At 39.6% G+C, this 21,136-nt stretch overlaps 1 protein-coding gene across 3 annotated transcripts in view; it reads left to right on the top strand.

Moving 5' to 3' along the window:
- Positions 1-20,624, top strand: part of MEIS1 (Meis homeobox 1) — a 131,706-nt gene extending 111,082 nt beyond the window's left edge. For 2 of the 3 annotated variants that reach the window (XM_010979914.3, XM_064494437.1), the window contains 3 exons: positions 15,290-15,348; positions 16,440-16,529; positions 19,089-20,624. In XM_010979914.3, coding sequence (XP_010978216.1) covers positions 15,290-15,348; positions 16,440-16,529; positions 19,089-19,372 — 433 coding nt within the window. In that variant the 3' untranslated portion in view covers positions 19,373-20,624. Of the gene's footprint in view, positions 1-15,289; positions 15,349-16,439; positions 16,530-16,849; positions 16,946-19,088 lie in introns of all 3 variants that reach the window. The other variant, XM_010979915.3, reaches the window with a different exon arrangement.
- The last annotated feature ends 512 nt before the right edge of the window (positions 20,625-21,136 follow it).

Below are 21,136 nucleotides of genomic sequence, written 5' to 3'. Positions count from 1 at the left end.
TAATTTTTGATATTGGGTCTACTTGTCCGAATGAAAAGAGAGAGGAGGAATCTTCAAATGGTTGCTTTTAGGACTTGTAGGCATTGGGTCCTGGGATGGAATGTGAAATTTATTAGATGAGACATCCCAGGACAAGTCTATGCCAATACATACATTTTTGGAGAATTGAGTCAATTATGCAAATAATTTGTGTAAAAATATTTCTGCCTAAATTATCCAAGCATTTGAGGCAACTGCATGGTTTTTAAAAAGTCAACCTTCATCACTGTCTAAAAATTTTAATCTAGCATGCTGTGGCAGACCTAGACTTAAAGCATAGTAATTTTTGAAATGCAGTATGTGCTATAAATGCATGTAGTCTCTGTCTTTTGCTTCCTCACTCCCAATTATGATTTGGTCCCCAAATGATAAATAATAGCACTGGGGGCTTTTGTCTTCTTGTTGGTTGTTGTGGGTTCGATAAATACTCCTGTTACATCAGTGAAAATATATTACTGATACGCTGACTGTTCTGTCATTCAGGCAGGTGCTTCTTAAATTTTAAGATTAGATGGTTATGTAGGTCTTTCAATAAGGAGGTAGAACTTTGACAAAAACACACACACACACACACACAAAGTCAATAGTGGGTTCTTTCTTTCCTGAATGGACCAACTTTATTTTTTTTAATATTGAAAATATGAGTGTAGAATGGTCAAATAAAAATTCCCTTATATGTTTTCACGGCCAGGTTGCAGACTTGGGAATTCTGTCTGACGAAAACCTGTGCCTGCGATGATATCTTACTTGCTGGATGCCTCAGACATATCCTGCCTCAGCAGAGTTCTAGCCTAGGGTGTACTGAATAAATATGACAGTTTCTTTGTTTACCCTTTCTCATCCAAACACTTTCCCATTAAGGCCTCGTGTTAAATGGTTATTCCTTTACCCTCTCTGAAAAAGCAATATGGGTCTTAGGTGCAAAATACACAGTTTATGTGAAATACAGCCTGTATGTGGAGAGAAAAGTCACTCTCCATCAGTAGGGTGCAGACCCTAACCTCCGAGGTGAAACTTTACAGAGCCAGGAAGCATCCTAACCTCCGAGGTGACGCTTTACAGAACCACCACAGCAGTACAGTTCTCAGATTTAGTACACATACCAGATTTCCCTACTTACTTCATTTATTGCCTTCAAAACTGCAAAGCATTCAGGCATCACTTCTCATTTATTACCGTTGGGGGGAAAAGCTGTTATCCTTGGAGATTTATGCCACCAGCAGGTAAAAATATAAACTTACTTTCAAAAAATAGGATCACCCTTATTATAATAAACAGATTCAACTGTTAAAGGTCAAGTTTCTTTCTGAGTTATGGTAATAATATAGCAAATATTTTATAAGTAATCAAAGATGCTATAAATATAGGTACCTGTGTGGATGTAAATGTTAAAACATTCACAAATTATCCTTTCAACTTCTGAGATCTAAAAATCAATAGGGGGTCATAGGGTTTCATAGAATTGCTCTGCTTTTGCTTCTAACATAATTTAATAATACATTTTACAGATGTTGTTTAAACATTAGGCACAGATTGTTTTGTCAATAAAACTAAACAGAGGCATGACACACAAGCAAGGAAAACAGATGTAAGAAAAAGAGCAGTGCACCAAGTAAGAAGTCCTGGGTCATTTGTTTCCTATTTAGCTGCAAAACGAAAGTACAGGGTGTGTGGTGATTTTCCTTGCCTGAGCATCACCTAGGGATGGGACAACTTCACACACAAGAGGTAATTTTATTAAGCAGGTGGGTTAACGTTTTCCCTTGAGAATCTGAGTGTAACCTACATTTAAGGTAGACCTCCTAATGGATCAATGGAGTAACAGGTGCAGTATTCTTAAAACAAGAAGGAAGAGACAGAGAACTGGAAACAGAACACCTCTCCAGCATGTTTCAAACAGGTTGTTGTCTTCCAAGCCACAGTTAATTGCTAGGCTCTTCACCTTGAGTGTCAGTTCTAATAATATTACCTGTACAGGCACTCACTCTGGGCTTAGATTATAGCAATCAGCAATACTCACTAGATAAAATACTGTCTAGTTGCTCATGAGAAAATATTGAAATCAGTCAAAAAATGTTTAGCTTGCATATTGCCGGAGACAGAGCTGGCGAGGCGCCAGGCAGGCAAGGCATTATTAGGAAAAGCTGAGCCCATAGCTTGCAGGGAAAAAAGCTGTGAATTTTGAAACCTTCAGGTATTGTCATGTCAGAGAGTCTTAGGACTTCAACAGAGACGCTGCTTTTGTCTGCAGATTTTTAAAAATTTCCAGCAAACAATCCTCTTTGAAAACGACTCTGCCGTCTGTTCAAGTATACTGTGTTGTAAGTTTCACTCCCCGCGTTTACTCAGAAATTGCCCCCCTCTGTGTTCAATCACATCATTAATACTGGGAAAGATGGAAAGTCCTTCTGAAGGGGTAGGTGTTGGCCCACTGCAGTGGATGGAAAAAAAACCCTGCCCCTTCCACCACGGGACCTTGAGGCTAGGTGAGAAGAGAAACAGGAAGGGGTGGGTTGGAGGAAGGTGAGTGTGAAAGTCCAAACACTGTTTCGTGTAACTGCTGTTTCTCCTCCAGCCAACATTCAAAGGCAGTTCCTGAGCTTTTCAAGACAAGATAAGAATGTGATGCCTGCAGCTGAGAGTCGGTACCACCTGAGGAGTGGTTCAGGACCATTTAGGGTTGGGGTTCAGGTGAGGCTCAGAGCTGAGTGAAGTAGGTGGGAGACTGAGTCCACCAGGAACCCAGTGTCTCCTTTCAAGGCAGCACAACCAGCGGTGTGGTGGTTGACTTTGCCAGTGGTGCGGAGGTCAGCAGGACTTGCTGCAAGTCTGAATTAAGCAGATTTATTGTTTTCAGCATCTTGGCACAAGTATTGGGTCAGAGAAGGGGAAGGAACTCCATGGGTGTCATGCAGCCGGCAGAGCAGGACCTGACTCCTGTTTACTTGTGGAGAGCATGGGAAGTGAGGCGCTCAGGGGCACCTCGGTCAAGGGGAGGGAGCCCCGGCATCCACAGGTGGCTGAGGAGCAAATCTCCCTGTAAGTGTCACGACAGCACACAGTTTACACAGGGCGACTAAGGGGAGGGAATATGCAGGCAAAAGAACACTGGGGCCCAGACATGTCATCTGGCATCCCCACTCCTCACCAATTAGATGTGTGTCCTTCGTCAAGTCACTTTATCTCCATGGCAACAGCTTCCTCTGCCTTAAATGGGCAGGTAGGACTGAGGACTTAGTGGGACTCTAAGCCTCTTCCAGCCTAATATTCTAGGCGGTATATAACCCAGGGAATGATAGCCAATACTTTGTCATAGCCTATAACGAAAAAGAACATGAAAGGGAATATATAGATGTGTGTGTGTAACTGGATCACAATGCTGTACACCAGAAATTAAAACAACTTTATAAACCGACTATACTTCAATTAAAACATGGAAAAAAAAAAAAAAACAAACCCAAAACCCAAAACGAAAACAACAACCCCCAAAAAAGTGAACCAAAGAGAAGCAAGGTGAATGTTCTGAAACTGATTTTGATCCTGGTTTCACATTAGGAGTGGCAAAAAAAAAAAAAAAAAGAAAGAAAGAAAGAAAGAAAGAAAGAAAGAAAGAAAGAAAACAAGTCCTTTGATAAAGAGGCAAACAGGACAATTCATTAAAAAGTTGTTACTTTTCTTCATCTTAAATAAGCACATCAAGCACTGTAAAATAAAAACTAGATGGAATTAAACATTATCGCAAGACATGAAAAACATGTGTGCTGTCACTTTCGGATTCATAATAAAGATAAATCAGTTGTTTTTAGCAGTGCGCTAGGCGTCTGTGAAGGGCATGACAGATAATAGGCTTGGAATTTCTGAAGTTATGGTAGAGCAAAATTTGTTTTTTCCTCAGGCGTTCAATCTTTTTCTCTAGTAATTTTGTACATGACAAACTTTTTAGTGGGTGCATTAATAATCTATAAGTAATGGGTTGTCAGGTGTCAGTTAGATAAGATTAAAAGACTGTTTAAGCATTATCCATTTGCTTCTTTGCAGGAGTTTTATAGGTCAGGAGAAATAACTTTTTGAATTGTGGTTGTTTGCACATGCTGGGTTTTTTTTTTTTTTTTTCCCGTCTCTCTCTCTCCCTCTCATTTGGCTCTGCTCCAGGTTTACCTGGAAGATTCGTATTACATTACATAAATCCTGCATGTAGAAGCAGATTCGAAACTCACACTATGTGAATCAAGGGGACGAACGTCCCAGCTGTCTTCTGTAAGCTGATTTTAGTTTGGAAAATGTTACCCTTTCTCTTCTCAAAGCAAACTTTGTGCGGCTAGCCAGTTCAGCAGAGAGGGACCCTGAAGCTCGAGACTTGAGGAGTTTCCTAGCAAGTCAGGTTTAGGTCTATTCTTGTCAAATCTGTCTTAAGTGTGTTTACATAGAGTTTGCCTTTCTGGTATTTTCTGCTTGCACAGACCTGATCTCTACCTATTTTGTGTCAACAGTTGCTCGGGCTGGTGTTGGGCGATTAGCCGCGGAGCACTGGGGCGCGGAGCGGTGCTCCCGGAGACCCCTCTCCCCTCTCCCTTACATCATCATCTTGCTTCAGGCTGCACCTACGGAAAATAAACAGCATTTCTGAGTGGTGAAAAAATCAGCCTGAAATAGTAAATTAAAAATTGGGGCAAATGTTGCCTCCTTGTTGAATAAAACAGTTTTCTCGGAAATGGAGAGGAGCCAAGGGTGTGGGGGAAGGAAGTCTTTCTGGGGGCAAACACCGTCTTGGATCTGCTCTATGTGGCTCCAACATGTAAATGCCTGGAGCTCTGTGTAGACGCTTCAGGTTTGGCTGCTTTTTTTTTTTAATTTTTAAAGGGAAAGAGAACATTAAAAAATTAGTAATAACAATACCAACCAAAAAAACCCACTCCTTCAACATGGATGCTTGTAACTGGCAAATACAACTCCCAATCAAAGCCCTTGATGTTTTCCTCATTTTATTTCTATTCTTATGAAGCGTTTAAACCTGACCCATGAATATGGGAAATAATTAACTCTACTGGGCTCTTGACATCTGAACAATCACAAACAAACAAACAAACAAAAAACCCTTAATCTGTTCCCATCCTTGAAAGCTCCTTTTTTCCTTCCACCCTCTTAACAAATGTGGCTAAAGGCCTAATGCTTCACAAGATTAGATCCCATCACTGAAGAAGGGAAAAAGCACTTCCTTTCTCAAATACATTAACTCCTTCAGGCCCGTGGGAATTACTGGTCTTGGATTCTTAAGTGTTGCTTAGCTCAAACACATATTTCCTGTCGTGGGAGACATCTGCCTTAATATTGATTAGGTCCCGAGTTTTCAAGACTAGTATATTGCCTGGGGGTGGAATGAAATGCTCCATGGTTTAAAAAAAGATATATTTAAGTTTCCAGTGTGTTCTACTCTGGGATGCTGATTTGAATGTAAGCGGCAGTTTTGAGGGCTATTGTTTAGTTGAAGGGTTTTGTTGGCCTGGATCACTAGAACACTAGAACATGGGCTACTTCATTTGATCCCCAGTTTGGGTCAGAGTTCATATGGACTTGGAAAGGGCAGGAAGTAGGAGATGTTGAAAAGCTAATGGAAAGAACTGTACATGTCCAGAGATGTCAGGTTTCAGCCCCCATGGCTGGTCACCAGGCAGGACTGTTTACAGAAAGGAAAGTGCAACAGTTTATGGCAGGGATTCCCAACTTGGGGACCGAGACAGGGCGGAGAGGGAGTGGAGGGCCAGAAAAGGCAAATCGAAATCATCCTGAGCGAATGTAGCATAAAAAAGCATATTGAGAATTAACTTTCAATTTTAGTCCTTCTATTTCTTTTGAAATAGCAAATGACAAAGGTGTAGGAGATTCTGAAGTTTATCGAAACAGAGCAGGGATGAAAATTTTAGAAACACATCTATGGAACGACAGAGTCCAAGTTCTGGAGAGGATTTTATGCATCATTGACAGATGAGGCCCTGGGCCTTATAATGTTAACCCTGCTAATTAGAGGCAAGGACGGGGCTGATTCCTGGTCCAATGCTTCTGGAATTCCACCATTATGTATTTATTTTTAACAGCTTTATTGAGATATAATTCACATACCATGCAATTCACCCATTTAAAGTGTACAGTTCAGGGGTTTTAAGTCTATTCACAGCTACATGCCAACCATCCCCACAGTCAATTTTAGAACATTTTCACCACCTCATAAAGAAACCTGGTACCCCTCCCCTGTCGTCCATCCCCCACGCTGCCACTAGTCCGTCCGCTTTCTGTTTCTGTAGACTTGCCTATTCTGGACGGCTCACATAAAAGTGATCAGGTAATCTGTGTTCTTTCGTGATGGGCTTCCTTCACTTGGCATTGTGTTTTCAAGTTTCATTCACATTGTAGTGTGTGTCACACTTCATTCCTCTTTATTGGTTGAATAATGTTCCGTTGTCTGGATACACCACATTTCCTTTATTGATTCATACATTGGTGGACATTTGGGTTGTTTCCATCTTTTGCTGCTGTAAGAATTTCTGTATAAGTTTTTGCACCGTTCAGTATTTTTGAGAATCATAACAGCAGTAGCCTCAGCAAACCTCTCTTAGCTTTTACAATTTGCAAAGCACTTTTCCTGAAATGGTAACTCACGGATCGTCACAGTCCCAGCACCTAAATCCCACTGTGATCTCAGAGCGAGCGAGCGAGCGAGCGAGCGGCAGTTTCCCTGCTCACTTCTCCTCCCCCTCCCACTGGACCCTGCTCTGACTCTCCCTGCCCTTGGCCAGTGTGTGGACTGTGATAATTACGAGCGACGATGTTCAAAGAAACAACTCAGAAGTGAAACGTACATTCTCCAGACTTTCCCCACTGCGATTTAAGATGACCATAAGCATTTTTCAAAGATTTGACAAGTTCCAAGAGGAGGCCATTTTGTTGGTTTTATTGTCCTCGTCTGAAAGCTTTTGTCATACACCTCAATTTGCCTTTGGGAGGTGTTGCCTTTTAGTCTGAGTGGTTCCATTTGTATTTAAGGGCCGACAGGTTACCTATGGATATACGTTGTGTAGTGCTTGGGTTTCAAGCTTTACTAATTGAAACAGAAGTTACAGTGAACATTCTAAGGAATAGACACAGGCCTCCATTCAGGTCCAGCCTAATCAGGTTAAAAAAAGAAGTGAAGCTAAACTTTGAGATCTCTTCCCTTGGCACGGGTGGGGACACCAGGCCTAGGAAGTTTTTGGTTAGTGAGGGCTTAGGGAGCTGAGGGGACTAAAGGAGAGATGCTAGAGAAAGGAAAGGACTGGGAGATACTCCAAGATGGTACGGGATTCTAGGACACCAAATGCATGTCGGGGCTGGTCACCATCCTAACACAAAAAGGTTTCAATTGCAGGCACTCAGGGGAAGTTCTATTTGAGAGGAAAGTATATATTTGATTAGTAAGATGGCCCCTACACGTACCAATTGGCTTGGACCTTCGTGGTTTATGCCTGCTGTCCAGCAAAATTCTCATTATTTTTTTATTGAAGTGTAGTTGATTTACAATGTTGTGTTGGTTTCTGGCATACAGCATAGTGACTCAGTTATACATATATATATGTATATATATATATATAATATATATACTTTTTCATATTCTTTTTCATTCTAGGTTATTCAGCATAATTATTAAGAATGTCCCTTTACTCTCAAAAGTGTCCCAGTCTAGAAGATAAATTATCTGGTTATCCCTCTTATAATGGAGATGGGCTGAAAATTAAGATTTGTTTTAAATAACTATGTATTTATTCTGTAATATTTAAGGGACGTTTAATTAGATGTGATTTGATTGACTTCTGTGAATATGGGAAAATTAGAATTTATATGGAAAATGGTTTAGCATAAATCAGAGACACGTGTATTCGTTGAAGATTTTATTATGCACAATTTAGCTTTTCATTAGTCAAGGAGGTTTTGCTATATTATCCTGGATCATTCTATTGCTTATACATTGTGCTAGTAATCACTGTAATTTCATACACTTTAAGTAAACCACTTTTTTTTTTTTTAATATTCCTAAGGTTATACAAAGTCAAATTTGTCAAACTGTTGGTCACTCTTAAGTAAATATGTTATAAATGCCATTTTGTTATCTGTGCCTTACCTGGATGCTTGTCAGTGGTACTTAAGTTATGTGTGACTACTGGGTATTTCTTACGCTAGGTCTAGTGATGTATCTCCACGATTCATTCCACTGGGTCCGGAGCCTAGGGTTTTAGTGATCCAGAAGGTAACAAGCATAATAGAGCAACATAGAGACCCCCCCACCACCACCACTAAGGGAGTCCCCCTTGCTTTGAATTCAGTTCAATGAAAGGATTTCACAAGCTGAGCTTTTTTCTTTTTTTAGAGCAAAAAAAAAAAAAAAAAAAACATTTTACAATTTGCTTTCAAGGAAAACTTTCTGTAATATATAACCAAGCGATGAAGTATTTGCCAAGTTATTTTAACATTAGGAAGTCCAAAATAATACTTGGGTTTTGTTTTTACTTGGCATTATAATTTTCAAGTAATTAGTGATTTTTTCTTTTCACCAGCTGCTTCGAAGAACATTTTATATGTAATTAACTTCCTCCATTGTCTTAGCTTCAGTGTTTTCTAGAGTAGTTTGGCAAATACACCTATCACTTCTAGAGAAGGGGGACTGTCTGGGACCTCTGGTTGTTGGGCTTTTTGTGATCTAAGCAAATTCCAACGTTACATTTCTAGAGCGGATGGAGGGCAGAGCACGTGCTCCCTTCTCCCCTTGGGTTCAGGCACCTCCCCCGGCCTCAGACACACAGATGATGTATTGCAGTCCTGGAACTGCTGGATCCTGGAGGAGGTTGAGAAATGAGAAGAAAGTGCCAAAAACATGATTTCATAAGGTTTGACTGGAGATTGAGTCAACTTTCTTGAGCGTCTTAAAATCATGTTTCATGAAATTTCACTTCACAAAGGGAGTGTAGAAGGCTTGAACCCCGAAGACTGCCAGTTACGGATCATTAAATCCAATAAGTGAATGTAAATCTAAAATGAAGAATTCCAACCCAAGATTTGGAAGTTGATTTCTTGTTAAAAAGAACAGAGAGTTATGTGGGAGATAGCTAGAACTCATTCCCTGAAGAGTTTGTTTATAAGACAGGCCTTAAAGTTACTAGGAAATGCTGACTTAAAAAAAAAAACTAGTATATAGAGTTTTATTTAAATGACTGCGATAAAGTTGAAAGAGACGCTTCAGCAAGAAAACTCATGAAAAAAGAAAGAACTGAATTCTGGAATTCAGCAACTGCTTTCCAATGTGGAAAAAAAATGTTTTTGTTTATATATTTTATTTTATTATTGTATTTTTTCTTATTGAAGTATAGTCGGTTTACAATGTTGTGTTAATTTCTAGTGTACAGTATGGTAACTCAGTTATACATATGTATACATCTGATGTGAAATTTTATGTTTGAGGATTTTTCACAAGGCTTAATTTTATGAAGTCCTAATAGAAATAGGTAAAAAGAAAATGAATTATGTATCAATTAAGTGTTATATTTGCATGTTGTTCATGTTCAATCAAATAAAGAATAGTGCATGCAGAAATCAGTACTTAAGAATGCATGGTATTAATTTTTATTATTAAGGATGTGTGTAAGCATCAAGTATACCTGAAGAGTAATCAGGATGACTGTAATTAATACTTTCTTTAATGGACAGCATAGGTAGAGAAGGCATTTTTCACTTAATATATCCTGTCATTTAATGAAATCTTTTTCTGATAGTTGATAATTTTAGCTTCTTGGGCAAAAGAGGGTGTTGCAAAATGGCGTTTCTCCTTAGGTGCCCATACTTAAGTGGGCGCCTACCTTCCTGCTATTTACTTACACCTAGTTGGCAAGAAGCACCAAGGGGATGACTGAGAGTCACGTCATTGTTTAGAAACAACAGCATTTTGATTTTATGTGGTTTCCTGAGTTGGTTGTGGCGTGTTACAGTCACCAAATATGGGCTCCCCTAAATCATCAGTGAGTAAGTCATGTGGTCAACATGGAGAAATAGAATAAAGGTGAGAAACCCATTCCTGAAAGTCAGCACATAATTTCTCCTTACTTTTGTCAGGATTATGGAGAACCACGCAAGGAGCACTGAAGGTGGAAGAGGATGGGGAGAGGGCAAAGCCTTGTGGGAAAGTCACCCATGGACCTGAACAAATACACCTGGTGTTTGGTCCTAACGGGTGCCCATGAGGGTCTCTCCACCCCTCCTGATTCTTACAAAGAGGAAACGAAATTTAACAAGCCAGTTTTGTGGGAAGGAACCAGGGCAAGGAGGGGAGGATAACTAAAGGACAAAGGTCAGCTTTAGAAAGCTGTTCTACCAGCTCTTGCTCAGAAAACTATTCAGATACCCAAAGACTGAGGAAGAAAGAGATAGATGGAATTAGCAGAATGAAAAAAAAAAGGGTGGGGGGGGGGTGAATGATAAATAAACATCTAGGGACAAAGAAAAAAAAGAATAAAGCAAAAACTTCCTGTATTTCTTTTTAGCATAACTGAGGATCCATGTCCCATTCTCCTTGCCTGATTCCTTTTTAAAAACGCAAATAATAAAATTCAGCTTTTAGGTGATTCCATGTCTGAGATATTTGAAGATTTTGCTCCCCTTTTCACCTCCCACCCCCCCTCACTAGGACCTGAATCCCAAACAAAGAGCTAGGTAAAAAGAAATACATCTCTGTTTATTTTGACATGGAAAGAAGCTATAAAGCCAATCCATTATCTTCCTTTCCTTTGTAAAACTTGTTTTGAGAAAGGAGACAGTTTGGTCACAGGAAGAAATTCTAATCCACGATTCTACGAAAAAAGGAAATTTAAGAATTCTTTCTCTGATTGAGTTTCCTACCAACCATAGGGTGTCTAGTCCTTAAAACATACTTCACAAAAGAAGATTTGTGTTTTCAAAGCAAAATGGGATTTTTAAAAACATATACCTTGATGTTTGGAATGAAATCTGGAAATGCAAGCAGGATATTTCTCAACCTTAAAGGATACTTCTAACTAAAAGGATTATCTTGCAAAATGCCCAATCCACAGCAAATCTGAGCTATTTTCCACCAAACCAAGCTGTGAAGCTCTTTTAATGAGTAAGAAACACTGTCCCATTGTCATGTTTTCCTGACATGATACATTCGAGTTTGAAAAGGCTGTAATGTTTGGACATCAGTTGCAAAATCGTAAAAGTTTTTTTCTTAACATCTTTAAACTAACAAGCTTTTTTGAAAAGGCCTTATCAATATGGAAAATTCCAAAGATTGTATATATTTCACGGACATATTTCATCGTAAACTATTTCGTGGTTGTTGGAGAATGTATTTTTTATTGTACATTCAAATTGGAATTTGGTCTTTTTTTTTTTTTTTTCTCTTCAAAATACTGTTTCTTCTTATGTTCAAGCTCTAATGTATATTTATGTGCTCATACATAGCACACACGTACGAGTTTAAAATAAGTATTTTACTGATGCTTCTTGAAATGACCGTGTTTTAAGAAGGAAATACGTTCATATAAGCGTACATAAAATCTAAAGGTCTTTTTTTGGTTCAATGTTTAGAAAATTCTCGATAATTTAGAGTCTTCCACAATAGAAAGTAAAGTATTCTGTCACAAAAGCTGGGAGGATGAGATACAAGGTCAAAGGGCATTTTAGAAACAAACAGCTGGACCAGTTTATTTAAACAGATACAGGGGTGGGGGAACTGACCTCCATTTGACTTATAGTGGGAAGAGCAAGAATGTCATTTTATTACTTTGCCCAGAAGGAAAATGTTTTCCTGTCTGAATTCGCCCCCAGCCATCTGAACACATGGCCTTGCTGTATGTAGCTAATTCCAAAGCGAGTACATATGAGATACTACGGGATAATGATAAAATACACTTAAGAGAATCAAATGTTGAGATGGTTTCAAGATCGGGAAGATGATGTTGTTTTTAAAAATAAAACATTTTTGCTACTTACTCGGTTATTTTCACATAAAGATGTCCACCATGACCCCAGGTAATAATTTAAGTGTTTCGAATAAGTATAGGAATTATAATTCAGTAACACTCTTAAGAATTTACTGTATCCTATAGGTGTTGATAATGTCCATTATATTGAAACAAATACTGTTTTTAATTAGAGTTTGCAAAAGTGAGAAGTTCCAGGTACACCTACTAATGTTAATGGTGGTCAAGCAGTTTGAACAAACTGATTAGGTGTTCTTAGGTTTACAATGTTTTTAAAATTTGATTTAATGAAAGGATTCCTACCCTTGTATCTACATATCCTGTAGGTGGCCTGCATCTGTGTTGTCAGTAACAACAAATGGTTATTTCCACCCAAAGACAACAGACAGTACCTCAGACCTGTGGGCCCTTAACTAAGAGGCTGCGGTGAGGTGTTTGCTCTCTACCCGGGGATCTGGAATAACTACATTTAGTGCTGTCCATTGCAGACTTTCACAGGCACAGGGACAAACCTCAGCCTTTCGAGCAGAGAGTGGTCCAAGGACTGAGTCGTCTCAAAACCCCAGAAGGAACTTGTTAAGAATCACGGATGTTTAACCTGGGGAGAAGAGGGCAAAGCCTATGGGGTGTGCTGGCTGTAGTTAAAATATTTGGAAGACTGTCCTGAAGATGTGAGATTAGAGTTGTTTAAAAATGACCCCAAGGAGTTGTCCTGGTAGGTAAGGCAGAACCTTCTAACAATTACCTTGTCCGTGGATAGAGTGGGCTTTCTGGTTGGGTGGCGAGTGCTGAATTAGAAACAGTCCAGCTGAAGCCATCCATCTACCTGGTGGGGATATCAGAGAGGAGCGTCATGTCAAGGACCAAGCTTGGTAATGATTATAGCCCTTTTCGTACTGAGGTGGAATCTTTCTATGGGTCTGATAGTCATGGATTCAAACCTGAGTTGGCTATCATGAACTGGTCTTTGGAAATCAGAAAATACGAGCATGAAGGAGGCAAGCTTTGAAATAGAGATAACTCGAGTTTTAACTGAAGTTACTGAACCCCCTTTTGTGTAGCCTTCTCTCTGTCTTTCTGTACAAGCAGTTAGAGTCATCAAAACCCCTCATCTACAAAATCTTGTCAGGCTTCTTCCTGGACTCAACAGTAGAGTTGTTGCCAGTGGTGACTGGCTCAAAACCAGCTCATTTTTAGATATCTGTTTAATCTGGAATATTCTAGATGGGTGGTACGGTAGTGGCCATGCTCTGGTCAGGACGTTAGGGGAAGAGGTGCCTGCTACCGTTTGCCAGCTGTGTGTCATTCAGCAAATTATTAACATCTCTTGGGTAGCATGTGACCTCAAATAAGTCATTCATTTCTCAGAGCTTTCGTTTCTCATCTGTTAAAAAAGCACTCTTCCTATTCTTAGATAAATAGTATAAATCACATCCGTAAAATATTATGCTTTTAAAAGGACTTTTAAAAAGTTGTCAGAGTTCTTTCCCTCTAAGAGAATGCAGATTTCTATGAATAGTACCAGAAAGAGCTACTTTCGCTCTCTTAGCTATATTAGTTACTATGAAAATTACTTTTGGTATCTGCAGAATATTAATATTAAATAATTTTCTAATTGGTCATGCAGGGAAGGCAGCTAATGAAAAAGCAGATTTTTTTTTTCATTTTAATTGGTTATTTCACATGGTGTTTGTGCTACACCTGTGCTTATAATGAGAATGGAGAATTAATCTAACCTTCTGCTCACATGATTCCAATTTTCATGGTTTATACAAGATAATGATAACCTGATTTGCAACACAATTTGTTGTCAGTCTGTGTTTTAAATATTTTTATTAGCAGTTCAGGGACTTCACATCCAAGAACTGATACAATACACATTGGCAGTAAGAGTTAGCATCAACCAGTGTCCTTTTAGTGAGATTCCAGTTTTGTTAGTTATTTTAATTACTTCTCAGATTATGAAAGAACGTGAGGATATAGGATGTTGAACATCTTAAAATATCATGAAGGATGCATTTTTGGTTTTAAAACCTATCCCTGTCTGTTTAATGTTTTGTTTTTTAGGAACTGTTTTCCTTCCTGAAGTGGGCAGACTCATGAACTAGAATTCATAGTGCACTGTGGCCCCTTTAATTGTTAACAGTGCAGTGTGAAACTTTTCATTGTGTTTTTTCATGTGCTATTCAGGTTCCATATATTCAAATCTGAATTGAGAACTAAAAGCAGCTTGCTATTTCGGAGTCTGATATGTCCTGTTCATTTTTCTGCATTTGATATGTAATTCTCGGTATTATGGGATACAAACAGATCTTAAGAGTTAGAAATTTCATGAGCATGGCTTTGGAGAGCTTGTACGAACCACTTCTTAAAATTTTCCATGGCTAGGCACCTTTTTAGGGGGCTACAAAAATGGAAAAAAAAAATCTTGTTAAGACACGTAAGTGACTTAGTGTCTTAAGATGTTTATAATACATGTTCAGGGCTAGCTGGAGACAGCAAGATTATAAGTTCAATTACTGTATAGCCATGACCTAGCCTTGACCTCAGACTCTGCATAAAGAGCATGCGTGCTTGCGCGCGCGCGCACACACACGTGCACACACACATGCACACAAAGCCACCCCAAGAAATCTCTCCAAGGAATGCATTTCTCTGAAGTCCCCAGCAGTGTAAGTTAGTGGTGATAAACTCCAGACATTTTTTTCATTTGATGGTGCGCCACCCTCCTGGTTCATTATCTTAATAGTGGGCATTAAAATAGAATTAGGTTTGCAAGAGGTAGGGAAGGTTTTGATAAAAATTGTCAAAAAGAAGTCAGAGAACAGAAGATTGAAATGTCACTCAGGGGAGGTAACAGATGCCCTTAAGATCGTCTCTCTCTCCGCCAAATTCCACCCCCCTCCCCTTTTTGCAATGGAAAGGAATGGTAGCTAGTATTGTTTCCTGAAAACTCTGCTAATTCCCCTATGAAAAGATGAAATGGAAGTGTCCAACTGTGGTAAAACAGGCAAACATAAATCAACTCAGAAACCCGGAGCCTGTGTACTCAGAGGTCACTGGGGGTTACAGGTTTTGCAGCTTGTGAAGCTGCACAAAGCAATGGAGAGAACCATTGTGCCAAGACCTAGCTTTTCTCTCACCTGATCCGTCTTCTCCTCTCCCTCCCCCTCCCCCCAACTTTTTTTTTTTTTTTTAAGGAATAATGATTTGCTCTACTTTCTCGGTTACAGGTTTATTAATGCCCGGAGAAGAATAGTGCAACCCATGATAGACCAGTCCAACCGAGCAGGCAAGTCCCCCATAGTGACTGTATTCAAGTCACGCAAGCGAAAACCATCCTCAAGCCATTCACCGGGAGGTCCCATACCTGGTAAATAAACTGGGAGTGAGAGCTAGGCGCGCCTGGCAATTAAAATCAAACCAGTTTCGTTTCATAACCACACTAATCAATTTAACATCGTTATAAAATGTTTGGAGACGGTGGGGGGGAATAAAAGCCAACAGAGAAAAGTAACTCTTAAATCATATGCTTGGTTATAATATCCTTTGTACACATTCAATATATTAATGTTATTTTTTTTTTTCTGAGTTTGCCTTCCCAGCTCTTTCTGCTCCTATGACCACTCCCTGGTGCATGGCTTGGTGTGGAATTGCTGTAAACTTTATTACCTGTCAAAAGGGCAAAGGGGTCAGGATCGCTTGTGGGACTCAGTAAAGTTCAAAGACATTCAATGAGGTAGAGCTTTTGTGTGCTTTAATAACCCAAGGCAGCTTACTTCTGAAGCAGCTTTTCATGTACAGTTAAAACATGGGATTCAGGTAGTGGTATAAATACACGGTTCTGATTTCTCAGGCCTTCTCTTGTTAATATCCATCTTCTAGTGTTCAACTTAAAAAAAAAATAACAGCTTTTTCTGTTTTTTTAATCATGAGCTTCAAATGGCAACCCTTCTACGGGGTCTTGACTTGCAGATCTAAAAATCCAAGACACGTCTTTCTAGGATTTGTTTTTGTGTTGTAATGTACCAGTAAGATCACCAACGGTATTTACTAGAGATACCCTCTTACTTGCAGAGAGCACTCTGAAAAACCATGTTCAGCACATGAGTCAGTACACACTGAGTCATATTTTTGTATTTTTTTCAATACCCTTTATGTGGTCACCAGACAAAAAGCCAAACACAAAGTTTCTGTATCTTAGCTGTTCTTTGAGCACAGTGTTTTAAAACTAAGTCACAGAAGATCCGAGAGAAATTTAACTTTGAATGTTTTAAAACAATACCTGCCTGGTATGGTCTGTCTCGTCTCTTTCTATATCTCTGGCTATTTCTTTCTCTCCCGGAGATTGTTATTAAGAAGGTGTGTTCTGCCCTTTTGTAGTAAGTCAAGGAACCCCTTATAACCCCGATGGACAGCCAATGGGAGGTTTTGTAATGGATGGTCAGCAACACATGGGGATCAGAGCGCCAGGTAAGACTCTGTTTTTGTGGTTGCTCCTCATTTTTAAACTCCAAGAGTGTCACCCCTCATCGGCACAGGTCAATTCACCTCATCCTTTGCTGTTATCTCAAGCCGCCTGCCTTGCCTGCCATCTGTGCATCTAAGATACTGCAGAGGGGACGCTAGGATCTTGACGCGCTGAAGATCTCACTGTTTCTTGACCCTCTGGAACCTGGTTTTTTTTTTTTTTGGTTTTTTTTTTTTTTTGTTTTTTTTTAAGGGTCTTTTGGCACTATCTGTTGACTTTGCTCATTTTCTGGCCTCTTCTTGGATTTTTATCTCCCTTCTAGGACCTATGAGTGGAATGGGCATGAATATGGGCATGGAGGGGCAGTGGCACTACATGTAACCTTCATCTAGTTAACCAATCGCAAAGCCAGGGGGAAGTAAGTACAAATGGGGTCTTTGTTTTCACTTTGTCCTAGGAATATTTTTCCTCTTGCATTTTCTTATGTTCTCCTTGCCCATAGCTTCATGCTTGTTCATTCCTTTCCATTAAACTCCTGGTTTCTTGCTTCCTTCATTTTCTCCTCGGTTGTGATCAGGCTTTTAAGCTTACAAATACTGTGTATGATGTACATTTATCCTGTGTGTTGCTATTATACAGTACTGACCACATGACAAAACAAGAAACAGTCAGGAGGTGGGGGAGTGGGTTGTCATGGCAACAGACTGATTTGCAAAATGTAAGCAGTCTGCAGCAGTGCAAGGAGAGGAAAGAGCATGTCCCCAAAGTGTCATAAATCTGTCTAACCGCAGTTGATGCATGAGTTACATTTCTACACTAACCTGCAAGACACCGCAAAGCCAAACAGAGACTTCTTTTAGGTAAAATCAACACTAGCTTTACTTAGGGTAAGTAAAGGCATATTTTGCGCTTCGGGCAACTAAACTTTGATTTTTTTTTCTTAGTTTATTCCTTTGTCTGTCCATCATAATGGGATTACGTGTGGCAATGGAAAAAAGGAGAATACAAAATAGAGGTGTGCACAGCGGGCTGCAGGGCTTAGCCCGGGCTAATTGACTATATCCAAATTAAGTATGCCATCACTTGCAGTGTGACAAATGGATTTGACTTATTCAGTATACAAAAATAGAGATCATTAATGCAATCTTCAGTGGCAGGCCTAGTGAAGTGGGCCCAGGAAAACTGTCCCAGATCCAAGCTCTTGCATTTGCTCCCCTAAAAAGACACTCCAGCAATTCATGTTCAAACAAGGGAAACTGTTTTGAACACCAAAGCTCTCGTTCACTTCCTAAATTACCCCTAAGAGCCTTGCTCTTGCTTTGTTTCTGAAATTAAAAGCAGTGATGTCGGAGTCTTGGTCGTGTCTCTGATTATATTAACACACTATTTAGAATTACTGCTGAGGCCAAGGGTAATTCAGGCTGATCTTCTTCTCTGGGTGGGAGTCAAATATAAGTTTAACAATTAGCTCTTGCAAACATTCCACGGAGCTCGGGAATGCCACAGTCTTATTACCTCATCGTGGAATTCTGTAGCTTAGTTAATTTAAATATTGTTTCTTAGTTTCTGGGTCAATTAAATTTAAATGATGTATTTTATGCTTCGTGACCAATTAAATTAATAGGTTATTACAAAAAATATTATCATCTTTTTTGATTAAAGAGCTGTGGGTACAGTATATTTTATAAGCAATTTTCATTAGTTCAGAAATGTTCCTTTAGGCTAGATTAAGCAGCCATTCATTGCTAGAGCCTGGAGACCTGATTCGAAGGTGTTCATCGTATTCACGGCGCACTATTACTTAGAACTAAAGCCAATTGAACCTACTTAGCAATAGCGTTATGCCTCTCACCCCTGATGATTACAGAGCTATGGCTCTCAGAAACAATACACCTGTCAGTTTCCATCAACGAGAGCAATCCATGCAGAAGACAAGAGGCCCCTCAAAGCAGGAGGGGTATTGTTTTAGGTCCAATTTTTCTTATTGTTCTCAAAATCATTGTAAGGTGGACAGGGTTTTGTGAAGGCTTTCTTTCCCCAGCTGTAAGAAACCATGAGGGAGGAATTCACTGATAACTGTGATTGTCTGGGAGTGGTGGTTGGCGGAGGGGGGGGGGGCATGCGGGAGGTGGCGCTTTTGTTTTGTTTTGTTTTTAAAAGTAACAGGTTTTGCTAAGTCATCAGCCTTCATGAGCCCGTCTAGTTCGGTTTCACGAGAGATGTTTCGTGTAGTCTTGTACTCTCGATAGAGGATGTTTAGGGGACCAAAGGGCTGTTTGAGACCAGATCTCAAATAACAGTTTTATTTTTTTTTTAATAAGTAAGACCTCAGTAGGCGGCCCTGATAACGGTGACAAGGAAAGGAAAATAGTCTCACCATGTGAGTGTCCGGCACATTTCTCATTTTATTTTCTTCTGTGTGACTCGAAAGAACACTTGACAGAGCCATGCTCCCTTACTCCCCATGTTCCCTGGCTTTCCTAGGATTGCCACAGCCAGAGCCACACTGTTGCTTTTTCATAATATTTTCTTTTTTGTTTCTTTCTTTTGAATTTCTACAGGGCTGCAAAGTATGCCAGGGGAGTATGTAGCCCGGGGTGGTCCAATGGGTGTGAGTATGGGACAGCCAAGTTATACCCAACCCCAGATGCCCCCCCATCCTGCTCAGCTGCGTCATGGGCCCCCCATGCACACGTACATTCCTGGACACCCTCACCACCCAACAGTGATGATGCATGGAGGACCGCCCCACCCTGGAATGCCAATGTCAGCATCAAGCCCCACGGTTCTTAATACAGGAGACCCAACAATGAGTGGACAAGTCATGGACATTCATGCTCAGTAGCTTAAGGGAATATGCATTGTCTGCAATGGTGACTGATTTCAAATCATGTTTTTTCGGCAATGACTGTGGAGTTCCATTCTTGGCATCTACTTTGGACCAAGGAGCATCCCTAATTCTTCCTAGGGACTCTTAAAAAGCAGGAAATACCAACTGAAGTCAATCTGGGGGACATGCTAAATAACTATATAAGACATTAAGAGAACAAAGAGTGAACTATTGTAAATGCTATTATACTGTTATCCATATTACGTTGTTTCTTATAGATTTTTTAAGAAAAATGTGAAATTTTTCCACACTATGTGTGTTGTTTCCATAGCTCTTCACTTCCTCCAGAAGCCTCCTTACATTAAAAAGCCTTACAGTTATCCTGCAAGGGACAGGAAGGTCTGATTTGCAGGATTTTTAGAGCATTAAAATAATTATCAGGCAGAAGAATCTTTCTTCTCGCCTAGGATTTCAGCCATGCGCGGTCTCTCTCTCTCTCTCTCTCTCTCTCTCTCTCTCTTTTCCTCTCTCTCTCCCTCTCTCTCTAGCCTGGGGCTTGAATTTGCATGTCTAATTCATTTACTCACCATATTTGAATTGGCCTGAACAGATGTAAATCGGGAAGGATGGGAAAAACTGCAGTCATGAACAATGATTAATCAGCTGTCGCAGGCAGTGTCTTAAGGAGACTGGTAGGAGGAGGCATGGAAACCAAAAGGCCGTGTGTTTAGAAGCCTAATTGTCACATCAAGCGTCATTGTCCCCATGCAACAACCACCACCTTACACATCACTTCCTGTTTTATGCAGCTCAAAAACATAGACTGAAGATTTATTTTTAATATGTTGACTTTATTTCTGAGCAAAGCATCGGTCATGTGTGTATTTTTCCATAGTCCCACCTTGGAGCATTTATGTAGACATTGTAAATAAATTTTGTGCAAAAAGGACTGGAAAAATGAACTGTATTATTGCAATTTTTTTTTTTTTGTAAAAGTAGCAGTTTGGTATGAGTTGGCATGCATACAAGATTTACTAAGTGGGATAAGCTAATTATACTTTTTGTTGTGGATAAACAAATGCTTGTGGATAGCCTTTTTCTATCAAGAAACCAAGGAGCTAATTATTAATAACAATCATTGCACACTGAGTCTTAGAGTTTCTGACGGAAACAGTTTGGATTGTATAATAACGCCAAGCCCAGTTGTAGTCGTTTGAGTGCAGTAATGAAATCTGAATCTAAAATAAAAACAAGATTATTTTTGTCATGCTGACTCCACTGCTTGCAAAATTTGTTTACTGCCACCTCCCAAATTTTTTTTTTTAATGATTAATACAGTAAATAGAAATAATTCATTTTAGCTCCCTAAGACATACGTGCATTTGGAAATTTTAGCCACAAAATAAATTATTTAGTAATAGTCACTGATTTCTTTAAGCTGACTTAAACTCCTAATATCTGCAAATTTAAGGCCTAAGGGTACTAAACTAACTGTAGACTCTGATTACATCCAGCCGAATTACTCATCTAGTATCAGATCAGTGAAATTATTCTTGCACATAATGGCAAACCTAAGGCCTGAGTTAAGTCTTTTACCAAGGATGTTACCTAGGAAGAGCTGTATATGTTTATTAGGAAATTAACGACAGGAATTGAAGAGACCAGACGTCAAAATCTAATTTTTATAAATCTGCTCTCTGTTCTCATTGGATAAAACTGGTTATTAACCAATTTTCCAGAACAGCTGTCCAGAATTTCTGCATGGCAGCCAGCTAAATG

This window comes from Camelus dromedarius, chromosome 15 (genome assembly GCF_036321535.1).
Source record: "Camelus dromedarius isolate mCamDro1 chromosome 15, mCamDro1.pat, whole genome shotgun sequence".
Taxonomy (NCBI): domain Eukaryota; kingdom Metazoa; phylum Chordata; class Mammalia; order Artiodactyla; family Camelidae; genus Camelus; species Camelus dromedarius.
Note: the sequence above shows the minus strand (reverse complement) of the source record. Positions and strands in the feature narration are given on the sequence as shown.